The following is a 17,500-nucleotide window of genomic DNA, read 5'->3' as shown; positions in this document are numbered from 1 at the left end:
ACAAAGCCACACCGTCCACTTCCTGTTACAGATGATCAATCACAGCCACGTGCCTCCACCGAACACTGCTCAGGCGCTTCAGTCCCAGCATGCACTGCACCGCACCAGGTTAATGCACAAACCACTCGTGCGCTTAAGAGTCGCTGTTTCGTTCAAATGTGACGAGCGAAACACTTCTTTGATCTGTTTGATGTCTCAGCCAATCACGTGAGTTTGGGGCGGGGCTGTCATTCTGATTAACCAATGACAGAAGGGGAATAATCATGAAATGTGGCCGTGTTCAGAACAGCATACTATCATACTGCAGTATACAGCACACATACTGTACTGCTTCTGTTTTAGCGTATCCCAGAATGCATTGTGCTTGACCTTCTCCTGACGATGCAAAATACATTTAGATTTTAATTTCCGTGCAGTGATGAATATGTCACTGTGGAATAATTGACCTACATGTTTAATGTAATATATTTGTTTTTAATATGTTACTATGATAAAGTAATTAATTTATTGCTGCTAATTACATCTTCACCAGTGTAATAACTCAAAAAAAGAAAAAAAAGTATATATATATATATATATATATATATATATATATATATATATATATATATATATATATATATATATAAAAATGCATAAATTATTCATGTACTAGACAGAAAGTTATATTAATTTTATATGGAATTGTTCTATAGTCCAAATAATATTGAATGCAGTTGCATCAGAATTTAAAACTGTTCTTAAATTACAAATTAGGAGTAATCTGTTACTTGAATTCTTCAAAGGAAGAGTAATGAAAATTACAGTAATTACTTAATTTACTGTTTACTTAATGATCTTACTGTGTGAGCATGTGTAGGGGAGAATAATAATCAGTGATGCAAAACTCACTCAGAACAGTGTCATTTTACAGATTAGTATGCACTATATAGTGTGCACTGTGTAGTGTGCAGTGAGCTAGTATGCCGTTTTTAAACACCGTTGGCGTTATCTTTGAACATGCGTCACATGAGAACAGAATCTGCTCGTGTTTAGTGATGATTCTGATGAATAGAACTAGTCTCTCTGTACTAGTTAAAGCAGCATGCGCCGAACCACTGAAACTGAACTGTGTGTGTGTGTGTGTGTGCGTGTGTGTGTGCACTCTCTTCTGCCTGTATTTGCACGATTATTCTCCTGAGCAAGGCCATATTCAGAGGAACATGTATTTTTATGTAACTAAATACTGCGTACTATGAGATTTATTTTTAAATAAAGTTGCTATAGATGTTTATGTCCATAAATGTATATTTGTATATGAAACAAAGTAATATGTTGAGAAATGTGTCGATCACCAGGTGGATTATTAATAATTTCAGGTGGATCTCACAAATGTAGAACAAAACGTCACAATTCAGCCCAAAATCAAAGGGAAGAAATGGTAAATTATCATTTCAGTGATTAAAAATGTTTGAGTGTTCATTACAAATAGATGTTAGAATCTCATGGGCATTTTATCTAGCACATTGTTACATCAAATCTGCCATAAATATACTCAAGCTTATGGAAGCTGGTTTCCACCATGGAATAAAAAAATAAAAACGGTAATTGCAATTTTTAATCTCACAGTTCAAACTCAGAATTGAGAGATATAAACGAAGAATTGTGCTATTAACTGAATTGTTAGATATAAACTCATAATTAAATTTCTTGTTGTTTTTATCCTGTGGTGGAAACAGGCTTGTGTTAGACAGACAAACGAAGCATCATGTAGTTGGAGATGGATCTGTCTGTGGTTGGTCTTGCAGTGATTGTGGGGTCAGCTGGGTGTTTGGGTGATGTTCTCTGAGCGACAGGTTTCTCTGCTGGAAGTGAAGCGAGTGGTAATGTTGGACTGTGTGCAGATAAACCAGGGTTAGTTCAGCTTCTGTCAAACACATGTAGGAGCAGAGATGAACACAGTACTTTATCATCCATGCTTTTTAAATTCAGATTAGACCTGAATCTGTCCAGAAAGTGTTTAAAGTCATGGTCTGGGGCTTTGTGAGTAATAATGTAAGTGAATGTTCCAGAAGCAGGTGTGTCTGGTGTCTGGCGTCTGCGTTGCACTGTAAAATCAGCTCAGGTCTGATCGAGATGATGAAGATCAGCTTTCGTTTCATGCTTCAGCTCTTACTGTGTCAAACAGTTCTAGCTCCTGAAAACTAAATATGCGCTATCTATTTTAAGATGTCCTTTTATGATTGTTGCTCTTAATTTGTGTTATTTTGATAACCAGGGAAGCCATGCGTGTTGTACATAATGTCCTGAAAGCATAGGTGCTTCTGACGGAACATTTTTTAAGACTGTATCCTCACCTTATTTTACAGAAAAATAAAGAATTTAAGTGAATATGTGCAGTGGACTCTGTGACGTCATTTATTTATATTACACGTGCATATATGAGATAATCCATCCCTGACATGCTGATGAAAGACTGGAGTTTGGACAAACATTAAATGATTTTTTAATCCTTGTCAAGTAATTTTAAACAACTATGATTGATGAGAAAAGTAACACGTGTCACGTGACAGCGTCGTGCGTCACGTCAGAAGCGCGCTAGAGCCTCAATGACGACGCGGACAGAGTTAAGTTACTGATGAATGAAACTATTAAAATTATAATATTAATCATTCAGACCGATCAGAAACCGCATCCGCTGCCGCGCTTTCCAGTCTGTCAGTACGGTTGTAGTAACGCGGCTCCGTGCCGCTAGGCGTCAGTCGACGCGTCGCGTCTGCAGCTGCGCGGCGGAGCCTCTGCTCGCGTTCTGTCCGTGATGGCGGAGCGCAGCGGTGACAGTCGTTCCGCGCAGTCAAACTAGAGCCCCGGTACCGACCGGACCACACGACAGTATGAGCCGAAGCTCCGGGATGAGACGAGAGCCGAACTGAGCCGAACTGATCCGAGTCGAGCCGAGCCGCTGCTGAGGTGAGTCCCGAACCGAGCCGACGCGACTAATCGCTTTATTGATAATGACAGCTGTAACCGACGCGTGTGATTATTTCTCCTGCAGAGATCAGCCGAGCCAGGTGTGTGTGTGTGTGTGGACCGTCAGGAGGTTCTGAACATCAGTAAATCAGCATAACCGAACAGATTAGCGTTTCTACATAATATTGAACTATATACGTTACCCAAAACTGTGCTAGATTATTCTTATGACTGAATCAGAAACGTGACACCAGAATGGCAGTAATATAATTTTATTTGTGTATTTGTCTAAATATTTGCAATATACTTAATAGATCTCATTTGTTTTGATTAAATTATTGTTGATTAGCCCATATCAGTCATTATGTACATAAAACTGTGGTAGTACCATGGTATTTTCTTCTACTTTCTCGTGAATGTCTTGGGTAATAAACCTTAAGATCATTCTGTACTGGCTTCTTGACCGTTGGGCTGTCCTGACCTCTGACCTCCAGCAGGTCTCAGATCAGTGGAATTAAACAGACATTTAATCAATAGCACAATTGATCTGCTCTGGTGTTATATAGTGAATGTAATGACGTCTGAAGTTGGGCTTGGTGATTGATTTTAGTTTCGGTTATGATCACTGTGATGCAGTCCGATGCCTGCATTTTGTCTTGTGATATTTACATATTGTATTATATTATATCATTGAATTATTTATTTGGACTTAATATTTTGGAAATGAGCTCAGGAAAGTGTAATAATAATTTTTAATAATGAAATTGTGTGTGAGATTTTCCAACTTAAATATTCACTACATAAATATAATAAAATGCATGCTCTGAAAATACAGTGCATTAAAATGACTTCAGTGCATGTGTTCACTGAATTTGTTTTGTATCAGATTTACTTTCGTAAGCCTCAAAGGCACTGATAAAAGAGCGCGCTGACAGCAGCAGCACTAGTGTTAGTGTGTGTGGTCTGGAGCTCCTGCACACATCATATTTACACAGCTGCAGATGAACTGAGATGAACGAGGGAAACTCTTGTGTTGTGCGGCGGAGGCGTTTGAGGAAGTGGGTGTTGAAAGTGCTTAGAAAGAGCTAAAAGCAGTGCGGACAGGAAACACATCAGCTCAAAGATGAGCTGAAACAGGAAGTGGAGTTTTCTATTGAAGATCCCTAAGGTTGAGTGTATTCATCTGACCCATACGGTTCATTCAGGGTGAGTGCTGGGGTGCTAGTGTAATCACATACAATCACATACTGCTCACGCTACACATACTACAAGCAGTACTCGCACTATACTGTACACACTACACATACCACAAACACTACTGGCACTATACTGCACACACTACACATACTACAAACGCTACTCACACTATACTGCACACGCTACACATACTACAAACACTACTCACACTATACTGCACACACTACACATACTACAAACACTACTCGCACTATACTGCACACACTACACATACTACAAACACTACTCGCACTATACTGCACACACTACACATACTACAAACACTACTGGCACTATACTGCACACACTACACATACTACAAACACTACTCGCACTATACTGCACACACTACACATACTACAAACACTACTCGCACTATACTGCACACACTACACATACTACAAACACTACTCACACTATACTGCACACGCTACACATACTACAAACACTACTCGCACTATACTGCACACCCTACACATACTACAAACACTACTCGCACTATACTGCACACGCTACACATACTACAAACACTACTCACACTATACTGCACACGCTACACATACTACAAACACTACTCGCACTATACTGCACACACTACACATACTACAAACACTACTCACACTATACTGCACACGCTACACATACTACAAACACTACTCGCACTATACTGCACACACTACACATACTACAAACACTACTCGCACTATACTACAGCAATATCATTGACTTGATTGCAAATAAAAACAGACACTATTTCAACTGAACAGAGATGACATAACTGAATTCAATGATGAACTGCCTTTAACTATCATTTTGCATTGAGACACTGTTTTTCAAATGAATGTTGTTCAGTGCTTTGGCGCAATGTATTTTGTTTAAAGCACTATATAAATAAAGGTGATTGATTGATTGATTGATATACTGCACACCCTACACATACTACAAACACTACTCACACTATACTGCACACACTACACATACTACAAACACTACTCGCACTATACTGCACACACTACTCGCACACACTACACATACTACAAACACTACTCACACTATACTGCACACGCTACACATACTACAAACACTACTCGCACTATACTGCACACACTACACATACTACAAACACTACTCGCACTATACTGCACACTACTCACACTATACTGCACACACTACACATACTACAAACACTACTCGCACTATACTGCACACACTACACATACTACAAACACTACTCTCACTATACTGTACACACTACAGACACTACTCACACTATACTGCACACACTACACATACTACAAACACTACTCACACTATACTGTACACACGCTACACATACTACAAACACTACTCGCACTATACTGCACACGCTACACATACTACAAACACTACTCACACTATACTGCACACACTACACATACTACAAACACTACTCACACTATACTGCACACACTACACATACTACAAACACTACTCGCACTATACTGCACACACTACACGTACTACAAACACTACTCACACTATACTGCACACGCTACACATACTACAAACACTACTCACACTATACTGCACACACTACACATACTACAAACACTACTCACACTATACTGTACACATGCTACACATACTACAAACACTACTCGCACTATACTGCACACACTACACGTACTACAAACACTACTCGCACTATACTGCACACACTACACATACTACAAACACATATATTTCACAATAACAGACTATACACGCTATATTAGTCACACTACACATAATATACATATTGATACTACAATACTAATACTAAACATACTACCTTACTATGTACTACGTATTATTCTTACACTTCACATACTATTCACACTACACATGCTACTCATACTTCTTATGTAATCAATGCTCATAACGTGCACATCACTCACGCTATGCATACGACTCATACTATGCTCACTCTACTCATATTACTCATATTAAACGTGCTACTCATACTTCTTAGATGATCCCTACTCATACTATATTACTAAATCTGCACAAACTACTCATGCTACATGCACTACTTATTCTATACTCACTCTACATACTCTACTCCTTCTTCTCACACTATCACTAATCATAATATACTAAAAACTCTGCACATTCTACTCACGCTACCCTTACTACTCATACTATCCTCACTTTACCCATACTTCGCATACTATTCTTCTGTATGTATTCTGTGAAACTTAACTACATTTGCAATCGTGAGCAGAACAACAGAACACTTCATCCCACAATGCAGTGTGCTTGACCAGACCTTCCATTTATAGCTGTTATTTTTAGCGCATCGTTCCTGACTCATTATTCAATCAGACTGACAAAATATCTGATATTTCTGTATAAAGCAAATGTCATAATAAATCATGTTTACTAACTGGCTGCAGATCGCTGAATTGATTATGACATACAATGATGTCATGTGTGAAGAGTCCCTCGTTGTATACTTCACTAAGTACTAGTTTAACACTAGTCAGCAGAATATGGTATATACTCCGGTATACACAGCACAGACTGTGTGAATCGACCTGCGGCTGGCTCAGTGTTTGTGGTTGAGTTCCAGCTCAGATCTTTACTCGTTTCTGATCTCCTCTGTTCGGGGGTCAGTGAGGAGCACTCAGTTCTGCTTTGTGTCCTGCATCAGTCCTTCAGTCACTATAAATCAATCCTCTAACTCTCTCTTCCTGCCGCAGTGTCTCTCTTCCTGTTTTCTGTGTCAGCGATCTGCAGGCCGTGTATGGATGGACTGTAGTTCACATTCATGAGCTTGATATGGAACAGTTCTGCTCACTTCGGTCAACTTCATGTAGACCAAGACTCATAGTAAATCACATATTACATATAATACCACAATATGATATTCTGGTGTTTCTGGAATAGATACTTTTTATTGTGTGATGTGACATGCGTAGTGAGGACACATACACATCATATTCTGTTTCAGCTCTGGTTGAAGACATATTCTGAATATGATGTTTATATACATTCAGAATCTGGAATATATTCCTGTACACGTGGTTGCTGATCTACAAATGCGTGTTTCCTTTCCTGATCTTATTTCCCAGGAGGATATACAGTGTGTGCTAGTAAACGCACTGATTGTAAAGAGAAACCTGTGAAGTGTTAGTGTTAATGTTTCACTAAAGAGAAAGAAAAGACCATTTCATTGTCACTTTAAATTTTGAAAATGTATATAAATATGATCATGAATTTAAATACAGTTTCAATGGTTTATTAATATATAATAATTCAAATATTTAAATATTAATTAAAATTGGTTCTGAAATAAAGATGCTGTTCAGGTAAAGAGGAGATGTGTGTGTTGACTTGAGCTGTTTTAGCTCAGTTTAGTCTGGTTTTAGACTGTTGTTGAAGACGGTGCTCAGACACGCGTGTGTGTGTTTCTGAGCTGCTGTGTGTGACGTCTGGTTCTCAGTGTGTTTCTGCCGGAAACACATCTCTGCGCTTTGATTTCTGAACGGCTGAGCGATCCACAGGAAGTGAAGTGGCTGTTGTTTCCTCTGAATGTTTCCTGCATGTGCATCAACGCTCGCTCTTGTGTTCATCTCTTCATACATGACCTGATCTGTTAACAGAGCCAGTCTGACCCGGTTTGACGTGGTTTAGTCTCGTCTGACCCTCCAGAGGTGAGTTAACCTGCTTACTCTCAGCAGGGATGTCCGGTCCTGAGGCGGTCACCATGGCGACAGGTGTGTGTGTGTGTGTGTGTGTGTGTGTGTGTGTGTGTGATGAACAGGAAATGCGCTGACAGTGGGCTGCCAAGAAATGTCACTGAATTAGGCCAATTTAGGTTGAATTGTACGCTGAATTACGCTGAGTGTCTGTGAATATTACCATTTCTTCTGTGTTTTAATTCAAACAAACAATGAATTAGATTTTGTTTTAATGCATTCATTTGATTATCAGTGTTTTTGATTATGCTTTTATATTAAATCACAAACATTGAATCTAGAAAAATTTAAAAGAATTTGAAGATTAAAAACATTGCATAAAATGTTGATATTTTTTTTTGTTGTTGTAAAAGATTCACAGATTCAGTTCATTAGACACCGAATACAGAATTTGAGGGGAAAAAAACACGTTTAAAAGGGCACTATTATTCTTACAAGTATAGTGTCTATTTAGTTATTAAATGGGGCAAGTTCAACGAATTCAATAGTTTAATCAGTCTTTTTAGGTTTTCTGATCTGGATACAGACTGGATCTGGTGTGACGTAAGAGAGAAACAGACTAATATTAGCGTAGATGCCATTCTTCTAATGATGTAGAAAGTACGGTGTTATGGGAAGTGTTTCCGGTTCCGGTTTACCTAATTAATGCAGCCTAAAAATCCTTTAACGGATTTGGATATTAAAAGCATATTAGTATGTTATGTGTAAGCCAGGTTAAAGAGATGGGTCTTTAATCTAGATTTAAACTGCAAGAGTGTGTCTGCCTCCCGAACAATGTTAGGTAGGTTATTCCAGAGTTTAGGAGCCAAATAGGAAAAGGATCTGCCGCCCGCAGTTGATTTTGATATTCTAGGTATTATCAAATTGCCTGAGTTTTGAGAACGTAGCGTACGTAGAGGAGTATAATGTAAAAGGAGCTCATTCAAATACTGAGGTGCTAAACCATTCAGGGCTTTATAAGTAATAAGCAATATTTTAAAATCTATATGATGTTTGATAGGGAGCCAGTGCAGTGTGGACAGGACCGGGCTAATATGGTCATACTTCCTGGTTCTAGTAAGAACTCTTGCTGCTGCATTTTGGACTAGCTGTAGTTTGTTTACTAAGCGTGCAGAACAACCACCCAATAAAGCATTACAATAATCTAACCTTGAGCTCATAAATGCATGGATTAATGTTTCTGCATGTGTGTGTGTCAGTGGTGTGTAGACCGGCGTGATGACAGAAGAGCGATGTCCTCAGCTGGTGGATTATTTCGTTGTGGCGGGTCTGGCGGGCGCTGGGTCTCCGCTGGACGAGGAGGGTCACCAGAAGGGCGTGAGAGCGCTGCAGCCCGTCATTGATCTGGCCGTGATCGCCCGTGGTCTCGGGGAGGACGTTCCTGAGGGATTCACCTGCATCGAGAAAACACAAGGAGGTCATCCGGCGGAGCTGAGCGCAGGCCTGCTCAACAACACACACATGTTCCTGTGCTACCGCCGAGGACACGACAAACCGCCCCTCGTGGAGCTCGGGTGAGAGAACTACATCTCCGACACTGTTTGTGATTTAAATAAATACAACCCTGATGAGCAGAAGAGACTCCATTAAAACATTAAATATCTCACTGATCCCAAACGTTTGAACAGCAGTGTACTTTAATAAAGATGATCACAGTCAGGAAAGATTTGAGTCGAACTGAAGCTGGACGCTTGTACAGTTACACTAGAAGAGCTCTGACTGGATAAAAACATTTATAAGCATCATGTTGACCATGTGGAGTCATGTATGTGTCATAGATATATGTCCCTGCAGCACAGAAGCAGTCTTCAGTAGCACAGATATATTTGTAGCAATAGACAACAATACACTGTATGGGTCACAATTATACATTTTGCTTTTAATGCCAAGAATCATTAGGATATTAAGGGTATGTGGTCCATGGTCACACACGAGAAGCCGCTTGATGATTGTGTTTTGTGTGTGTGTGTCAGTGTTCTGTACGAGGGCAAGGATCCGGTCCGGCCGGGATGGCAGGTGATCGAGACGACTCCGTACAGTCGTTCTGCGAGTCTGAGCTCCGGCGGCCCCACAATGCACCGCACTTTCCTGATGTTTCGCCGAGCACCGGACTCACAGGCGCTGAACACACTGGGCATCACTGAGATCTCACTGCTGATGCCTAGCAAGGGCGAGACGGCGCCACACACCTACTGCAGAGTGGACAAGAACCTCAACACCGGCATGGTGATGATTCACTGAGTCACTGATTCACAGATTCACTGAGCCACTGATTCACTGAGCCACTGATTCACTGAGTCACTGATTCACAGATTCAGTGAGCCACTGATTCACTGAGTCACTGATTCACAGATTCACTGAGCCACTGATTCACTGAGCCACTGATTCACTGAGTCACTGATTCACCGATTCACTGAGCCACTGATTCACTGAGTCACTGATTCACAGATTCACTGAGCCACTGATTCACTGAGTCACTGATTCACTGATTCACAGATTCAGTGAGCCACTGATTCACTGAGTCACTGATTCACAGATTCAGTGAGCCACTGATTCACAAGTTTGCATTAAATTGATTAAAAGTGACAATAGAAACATAATGTTACAAAATCAAGCAGTAAATCATCATATTATTCTGATTTCTGAAGATCATGTGACACTGGACACTGGAGGAATGATGCTGAAAATACAGCGGAGCATCACAGAAATAAATTACATTATAATATTACACATTTGTACTGTATATTTGATAGCATTAAATAGAATTACAAGATGAAATAAAAATATAAAAAACAAAACAAAATGACAAAAACTGTTAACAAAACAATTAGAATACATTAAATTAATATGAAAAAAAAGTACTGATGCTGAAAATTCAGCTTTGATCACAGAAATAAGATAAAGTCTAACTAGCTATTTTAATATTTCACTTTTTTTAACATATTTACTGTATATTTGATCACAAAATAGAATAACATAATAAAATAAAAATAACTAAATAAAACTGCAAAAATGTTTACAAAATTAGAATACATAAAATTTAAATAAATAAAAAAATTGTGATGCTGAAAATTCAAAACAACATTTTACTGGGTATTCACATAGAAACATTTATTCTAAATAATCCTTGGGGAACAGAAGTGACTTGTTTAAACTGTGCCGTGAACACTACTGTATGTTAGTATGTTAGTGTTAAACAAGCGCTGATCTTGTAATTATTTTTACATCTGCTTCTCCTTTTTCTTGACACACATTTCAGAAAATACCATCAGATGTGAACTTCCTCTTCTGCTTTATTTGTCTGTTTCTCTAACTCTCTGTTTCTATTCTGTTGGTTTTGTTTGCTTGTGTGTGTGTGTGTGTGTGTGTGTGTTCAGTGGGGTCCAGCGCTGTATATCTGCTACAAGCGTTCAGTGGCTAAAGCAAATGCTCTGTTGTATGAGGCAGGTGAGTGTCACACACACACACACACACACACACACACACACACACACACACACACACACATGAATTAACATTTCTGCATTTGACACTGAGAGTATTGGTTGTATTTTTGAGATGGAAAAATGCAGTTTTACAAATGCTAGAAACGTGGCTTTCTAAGGAAAGATTGCGATCAAGTAGCACACCTAGGTTCCTAACTGATGACGAAGAATTGACAGAGCAACCATCAAGTCTTTGACAGTGTTCTAGGTTATTACAAGCAGAGTTTTTAGGTCCTATAATTAACACCTCTGTTTTTTTCTGAATTTAGCAGTAAGAAATTACTCGTCATCCAGTTTTTTATATCGACTATGCATTCCATTAGTTTTTCTAATTGGTGTGTTTCACCAGGCCGCGAGGAAATATAGAGCTGAGTATCATCAGCATAACAGTGAAAGCTAACACCATGTTTCCTGATGATATCTCCCAAGGGTAACATATAAAGTGTGAAGAGTAGCGGCCCTAGTACTGAGCCTTGAGGTACTCCATACTGCACTTGTGATCGATATGATACCTCTTCATTCACTGCTACGAATTGATGGCGGTCATATAAGTACGATTTAAACCATGCTAATGCACTTCCACTAATGCCAACAAAGTGTTCAAGTCTATGCAAAAGAATGTTGTGGTCAATTGTGTCAAACTAAGATCCAATATCACGAATAGACACAGACACACACACTCACACTCTGACTGGGGTTTGTAATTGCGTATGTCTGTCTCTGTGTGTGTATGTGACTGAATTGGTGTGTGTGTGTGTTCAGGTCTGATCAGTCGCTATCCGGAGGAGGATCTGGAGTCGTTCCCGCTGCCGGACTCTGTTCCGGTCTTCTGTCTGCCGATGGGAGTGACGGTGGAGAGCTGGCCGCTCCACACTAAATACCAGCTGCCCGTCTTCTCCACCTTCGTCCTGACCAGCGCCTCCGGAGACAAGGTCCGTCCCACTGCTCATTCATCATATAACCTTCCTCTAAACCTGTTCACACCAATAACAACTAACGATAGCGCTCTGTTCATTCTCAGTTTCTGTACATGTTGACTGTCCGGCCTCTTGACACTTGATGCATTGAATGGATCAGAGGTGCCAGTAAAGACAGATTTCTAGCCCATTTCAAAATTAACGCTGTCCTTTTGAACTTTCCATTCATCTGTGAATCCTGAAAGACAAATAATCAGATGCTAATAATCAGAAATGTTCTCGAGCAGTAAATCAGCATATTAGAATGATTTCTAAACATCATGTGACACTGAAGACTGGAGGAATGATGCTGAAAAGATTGAAGTCAATGGAAAGTCCCCACAAGTGTGTGTGTGTGTGTGTGTGTGTGTGTGTGTCAGGTGTACGGCGCTGCGATCCAGTTCTACGAGGCGTACGCCCGTGAGTCTCTGTCGGAGCGTCAGTGTGTGCGTCTGGGTCTGCTGAGCGTCATGGACCGCCGGCCCATCACCAACCGCAGCGTTCAGGTCAAGAAGAGCATCTGCGTCCTCTCACACTGGCCCTTCTTCAGCGTCTTCCAGAAGTTCCTCACCTTCATCTACAGATACTCCATCTCTGGACCACACGTGCTGCCGCTGGAGAAGTGAGTGATGCTCACACCTGATCATCTGTTCATCTCTATCTCTGTATAGAAGCGTCTGTAGGTTCAGATAATTAAACAATGAGTTTTGTGATTATAGAGCTGAACGTTTTTCAGGGTTCTTGATCTTGAGCTGATCATCCTGTTGATGAATGTTGAAAAGAATTTTAAAATATTTTTTTACTTACCGTAAGCAAGTTAATAAAGATTTTGAGATTTCATTTTCAGAAAAAAAATGTGGTTGGAGCTTTCTGTCTTTAATCGTGACTTTGTTTTTCGCGGTTCTCAGAAACAGACAGAAATGTTGGATATCAACACAGAACTGAAAGACAAACATTTTCCCTTTATATTCTGCGTCTCACAGTTCTATTTTTATTTGTTTCTACCACAGAATAAATTATCTTCCACGTCTGACTTTTTTACTCACAGCACAGAGTTTATATATCGCAGTTTTAGCAGGAGGGTAAAAGTCTGAATTATGGAATACAAAGTCACAATTCCTTTTTAATTAGTTTTATTCTGCGGCAAAAACAAGCTCGCATTATTTTATTATTTTTGGCCGAAGTGTAAGTTGAAGGATGTATTTTCTTGATTTAGAGTCATTTCTATAATGTGACATTTGCAAGAATATTGAATGAAAAATGGCTAGACTTGTTTAACGGTTGTTGAATTAATGATATTGTATTGTTTGTTGTTTTAATAACAATTATTATAACCATAATTGTATGAGATCACGCTGCACAAAACCAGTCATTAGGGTCTGTTTTGTGAAATTGAGATTAATGCATCATCTGAAGCTGAATAAATGATCTCTCAGTGATGTGTGGTTTGATCGGAGGACAATATCTGTCTGAGATACAACTATTAGAAAATCTGGAATCTGAGGGAGCAAAAACATCTAAATATTGAGAAAATCATCTTTAAAGTTGTTCAGATGAAGTTCTTAGCAATGCATATTACTAATCAAACATTACGTTTTGATATATTTACAGTAGGAAATTTACAAAATATCTCTTACGCGTTGTTGGGGACTTTTTTGTCCACTAGGGAGTAAAGTTGAGTCTTGTTTTGGCCACAACTTCCTCTGTGTTTCAGCAAATGGAAGGATTTTTGGTGACAAATCTTATTTTGACACATATTTTGGGAAAATGCAAACACATTACACTGTGGGCAAATTCACTACCCTTTCATTATGTTCCGGATGAAAACATCAACTAAATTAAACTGCTTTAAAAATGTATCAGATAAATATTTTTTCAAATTTTTTTGCATAAATCTATTAATCAACCTCAGTCCTGATCAAAACTATCAAATGTTTTAAGAAAAATCGAAGATTTTAACTCTTTAATTACATAGTTCATAAATTATTTCACTGATTTGGGGAAAAAACACACAAAATGACTTATTTTCAATATAAAAAGTGATTGTGGACTGATTTTTTTTTCTTCTTTTTATTACAGTCTTGGGCATGTCAAAGATTAGTAACAAGATTTTTTAAACATTTGATAGTTTTGATCAGGACTGAGGTTGATTAATAGATTTATGCAAAATAAAATAGAAAAAATATTTATCTGATCCATTTTTAAAGCAGTTTAATTTAGTGGATTTTTTCATCCGCGAACATAACGAAAGGATAGTGAATTTGAACAACGCACAAGGGATGTCTTCATGATCTTTACTTAATATCCTAATGATTTTTGGCATAAAAGAAACATTTATCATTGTCACTCATGCAGTGTATTGTTATCTATTGCTACAGATAAACCTGTGACACTGATGACTGCTTCCGTATAATTAAAAGTTATTAAAACTGCCTTAGTTGCAATTAAAAAATGTTATTACATCACTATAATATAATAATGTACAGACTGCAATTTAAAGCATTATTATTTTGAGAGAAATTCCTTGAAAAAGAAAAAAGCCCCGTTCAGTAGAAATCAGACTGAATGAAGCTGTAGTGAAATGGAGTTAGTCAGGAAGGATCTGATGGAGATGATCTGTGCGTCTGTCTGCAGGCACGTCTCGAGCTTCATGCACAACGTCCCGTTCCCGTCAGCGCAGCGTCCTCGGATCCTGGTGCAGGTGATTGATCTCAGATGAGTCTCATTACACCCTGAGGCTTCCCGCAGCGCACCGGAGACACCAGGGGAACGGGTGATGACCGAACCGTAGTCATCCAGAGCAGATCAGCCAATCAGAGCAGCGCGTGCTGGGGACACTGATCGAGGGATTGATTGAGTGATTGATGAGGGGTTAATCTGGTGCTGGGCAGGAAATCAGAGCAAATCAGTGTGAAATCAACTCTGTGTGTGTGTGAGTGTGTGAGTGTGTGTCTCTGTGTGTGTTAACAGTGTGTGTGTGTGTGTGTGTGTGTCTCGGTGTGTGTTAACAGTGTGTGTGTGTGTGTGTGTGTTAATGGTGTGTGTGTGTGCGTCTCGGTGTGTGTTAACTGTGTGTGTGTTAACGGTGTGTGTGTGTGTGTGTGTCCTCAGCTCTCCTCGTATGATAATCTCCTGCTCTGTCAGCCCGTGTCGTCTCCGCTGCCGCTCAGGTGAGTTCTTCGTCTGATGATCTGATTGGCTGCTGCGTCTGTGCTCTGTGCTCTGATTGGCTGCTGCTCTGCTCTCAGTGGGGCCAGTTTTGTGAAGCTGCTGCAGAATCTGGGACCGGAGAACACGTGTTCTCTGCTGCTGGCGGTTCTGACCGAACACAAGCTGCTGCTGCACTCGCTGCGTCCCGATGTCCTGACGTCCGTCAGCGAGGCGCTCGTCTCCGTGAGTCCAGCACACATCACACATCACACTCCTCTCTACAGCGCTTCACACACACACCGCCTCAGGTCTGACATCGCCTGAAACATTAAAGACTCTAGCTTTCAAATTTAGTGACTAATATTTTGAGATATTTTACAGAGAAACTGGAATTTATTAATTTGCAAGAAGATTAATCATCAGAGTCGGAGTACTTTGATATAGTGATGCACATATGAAATTATGAAAAATCTGTTAAAACCTCCATCTGTTTCATGTGTTCAAAAGATAACATAATCATGTTTTGAATGTAAAAACGAAAAGTTTGAAAAACGAAAGATTCTCCATTTTTGATGCAGTGTGAAAAGTGACATAGGTCTGAGCTTCTCGTTATGTCTTTGTTTCCGATCACTTTATTAATGAGGTTTGAGGCCATCTAGTGGAAACGACTGGTACTACGCTCAAACTAAATCTTACTGAAAGCTCATTTTTTAAGATATCAACCTCAAATTTACAACATATCTTTTTCAGATTATTGTTTTATTTTCAGTTAAAAATATCAGATTATTTTTAGCTGTTTTAAAGTAAAAATTTTTGTAAAATAAATATTTTATATTTTCATAAACTTAAACTTCCATAATTCTTTTCTCTTCTACAATGATCTGTAAAAAGAGAGCAGAGAACCTCACGTCTGTGCTCCAAAGCCTTCTCAGTTTATAACAGATTAAGGAGGATGTTGTTCAGGTCTGTGGTCAGAGGTGGAAGCCACAGTGAACAGGTTAATCTACAGACTTCCTGTCTAGTGCTTCACTTCATCTTCCCAATCTTCCACACACACACACACACTCTACACTACAGACAAACCGCTGACCATCTGAACACTGTGAGCTGGACTTATATTATATACTTCCTCTGGTGCTTCAGCTGGACAATTAGTTCAAATTAAAACTTACTGAAAATTAGACATCTGCAGGTTAAACTACTTTTCTGATTCTAGAAGTTTGAAGAGCTGAACGCTCTTGCTCTTTCTGACCAGGTTGATCATAATTACTGAATTATGATTTTTACATATAATAAAATAACTTGTTCAAGAAATGTGGAGGTTTAAATAAAAAATATATTTTTTAATGAATGAAACATTAAATCATTAAACTAATAATTAACTACAGTAATGTTTTTACAGTAATCAAATAAATAAGAAACTGCTTTTTTTGTATTTAATTTGTTTTGGTATTTTAGGTCTAGAAATCACACTTTTAAAAATGTAAACAACAAATAAACAACTTGAAAAGATTCTTAAAAATGATAGTTTTAAAAAAACGAAATTAAAATGAGCAAAAACAAATGCTAAATTAAATAAGAATTTATTCAAATTACATTTATATTTTTCGTTCTGTTTTAAAGTTTTCTCTTATCTGAAATGATTTGAATTCATCTCGAGGCTCAGAAATATAAAGATACAATTTCACTGCAAACACATAAAAGTCTGTAAAAGTGCTTACGATCTGAAAACATTGTCATTGTTTATTAATCTCTGTTGAGACGCTGTTTCTCTCTCATCAGATCACTCCAGATGATGTTTTTGTCTTGTTTCCAGTCAAGATATCTAAAAAAAATCTAAAATCTAAAAAATTTTCTGAAAACTTTCTTGATTGAAGAATTGTTAGAAATCTCTGGAAACAAGACAAAGAGTGAAAGTGAGTGTAGGGATTTGAGCAGCAGTGACTTCCTGTTGTGTGGTGTGTCAGATGTCGTTTCCTCTGCGCTGGCACTGTCCCTACATCCC

At 38.8% G+C, this 17,500-nt stretch overlaps 2 protein-coding genes across 2 annotated transcripts in view; both read left to right on the top strand.

Annotated features, from left to right (window-relative positions):
* The window catches only part of LOC113115819 (CREB-regulated transcription coactivator 2-like), a 13,665-nt gene extending 13,196 nt beyond the window's left edge, over positions 1 to 469 (top strand). The window contains exon 14 of the mRNA XM_026283446.1: positions 1 to 469. This exon is cut by the window's left edge and continues 232 nt beyond it. The gene's annotated coding sequence lies outside the window, so the exon portion shown is untranslated.
* Positions 470 to 2,745: 2,276 nt separating this feature from the next.
* LOC113115818 (DENN domain-containing protein 4B-like) overlaps positions 2,746 to 17,500 on the top strand; it is a 27,505-nt gene continuing 12,750 nt past the window's right edge. Inside the window, exons 1-10 of the mRNA XM_026283445.1 lie at positions 2,746 to 2,949; positions 9,104 to 9,418; positions 9,878 to 10,130; positions 11,282 to 11,351; positions 12,152 to 12,321; positions 12,726 to 12,967; positions 14,980 to 15,046; positions 15,457 to 15,515; positions 15,594 to 15,738; positions 17,463 to 17,500. The exon at positions 17,463 to 17,500 is cut by the window's right edge and continues 138 nt beyond it. Of these exons, the coding sequence (XP_026139230.1) occupies positions 9,123 to 9,418; positions 9,878 to 10,130; positions 11,282 to 11,351; positions 12,152 to 12,321; positions 12,726 to 12,967; positions 14,980 to 15,046; positions 15,457 to 15,515; positions 15,594 to 15,738; positions 17,463 to 17,500 (1,340 nt within the window). The 5' untranslated portion in view covers positions 2,746 to 2,949; positions 9,104 to 9,122. The remainder of the gene's footprint in view (positions 2,950 to 9,103; positions 9,419 to 9,877; positions 10,131 to 11,281; positions 11,352 to 12,151; positions 12,322 to 12,725; positions 12,968 to 14,979; positions 15,047 to 15,456; positions 15,516 to 15,593; positions 15,739 to 17,462) is intronic.

This window comes from Carassius auratus, chromosome 16 (genome assembly GCF_003368295.1).
Source record: "Carassius auratus strain Wakin chromosome 16, ASM336829v1, whole genome shotgun sequence".
NCBI lineage: Eukaryota > Metazoa > Chordata > Actinopteri > Cypriniformes > Cyprinidae > Carassius > Carassius auratus.
This window is presented reverse-complemented; position numbering and strand designations above follow the sequence as displayed.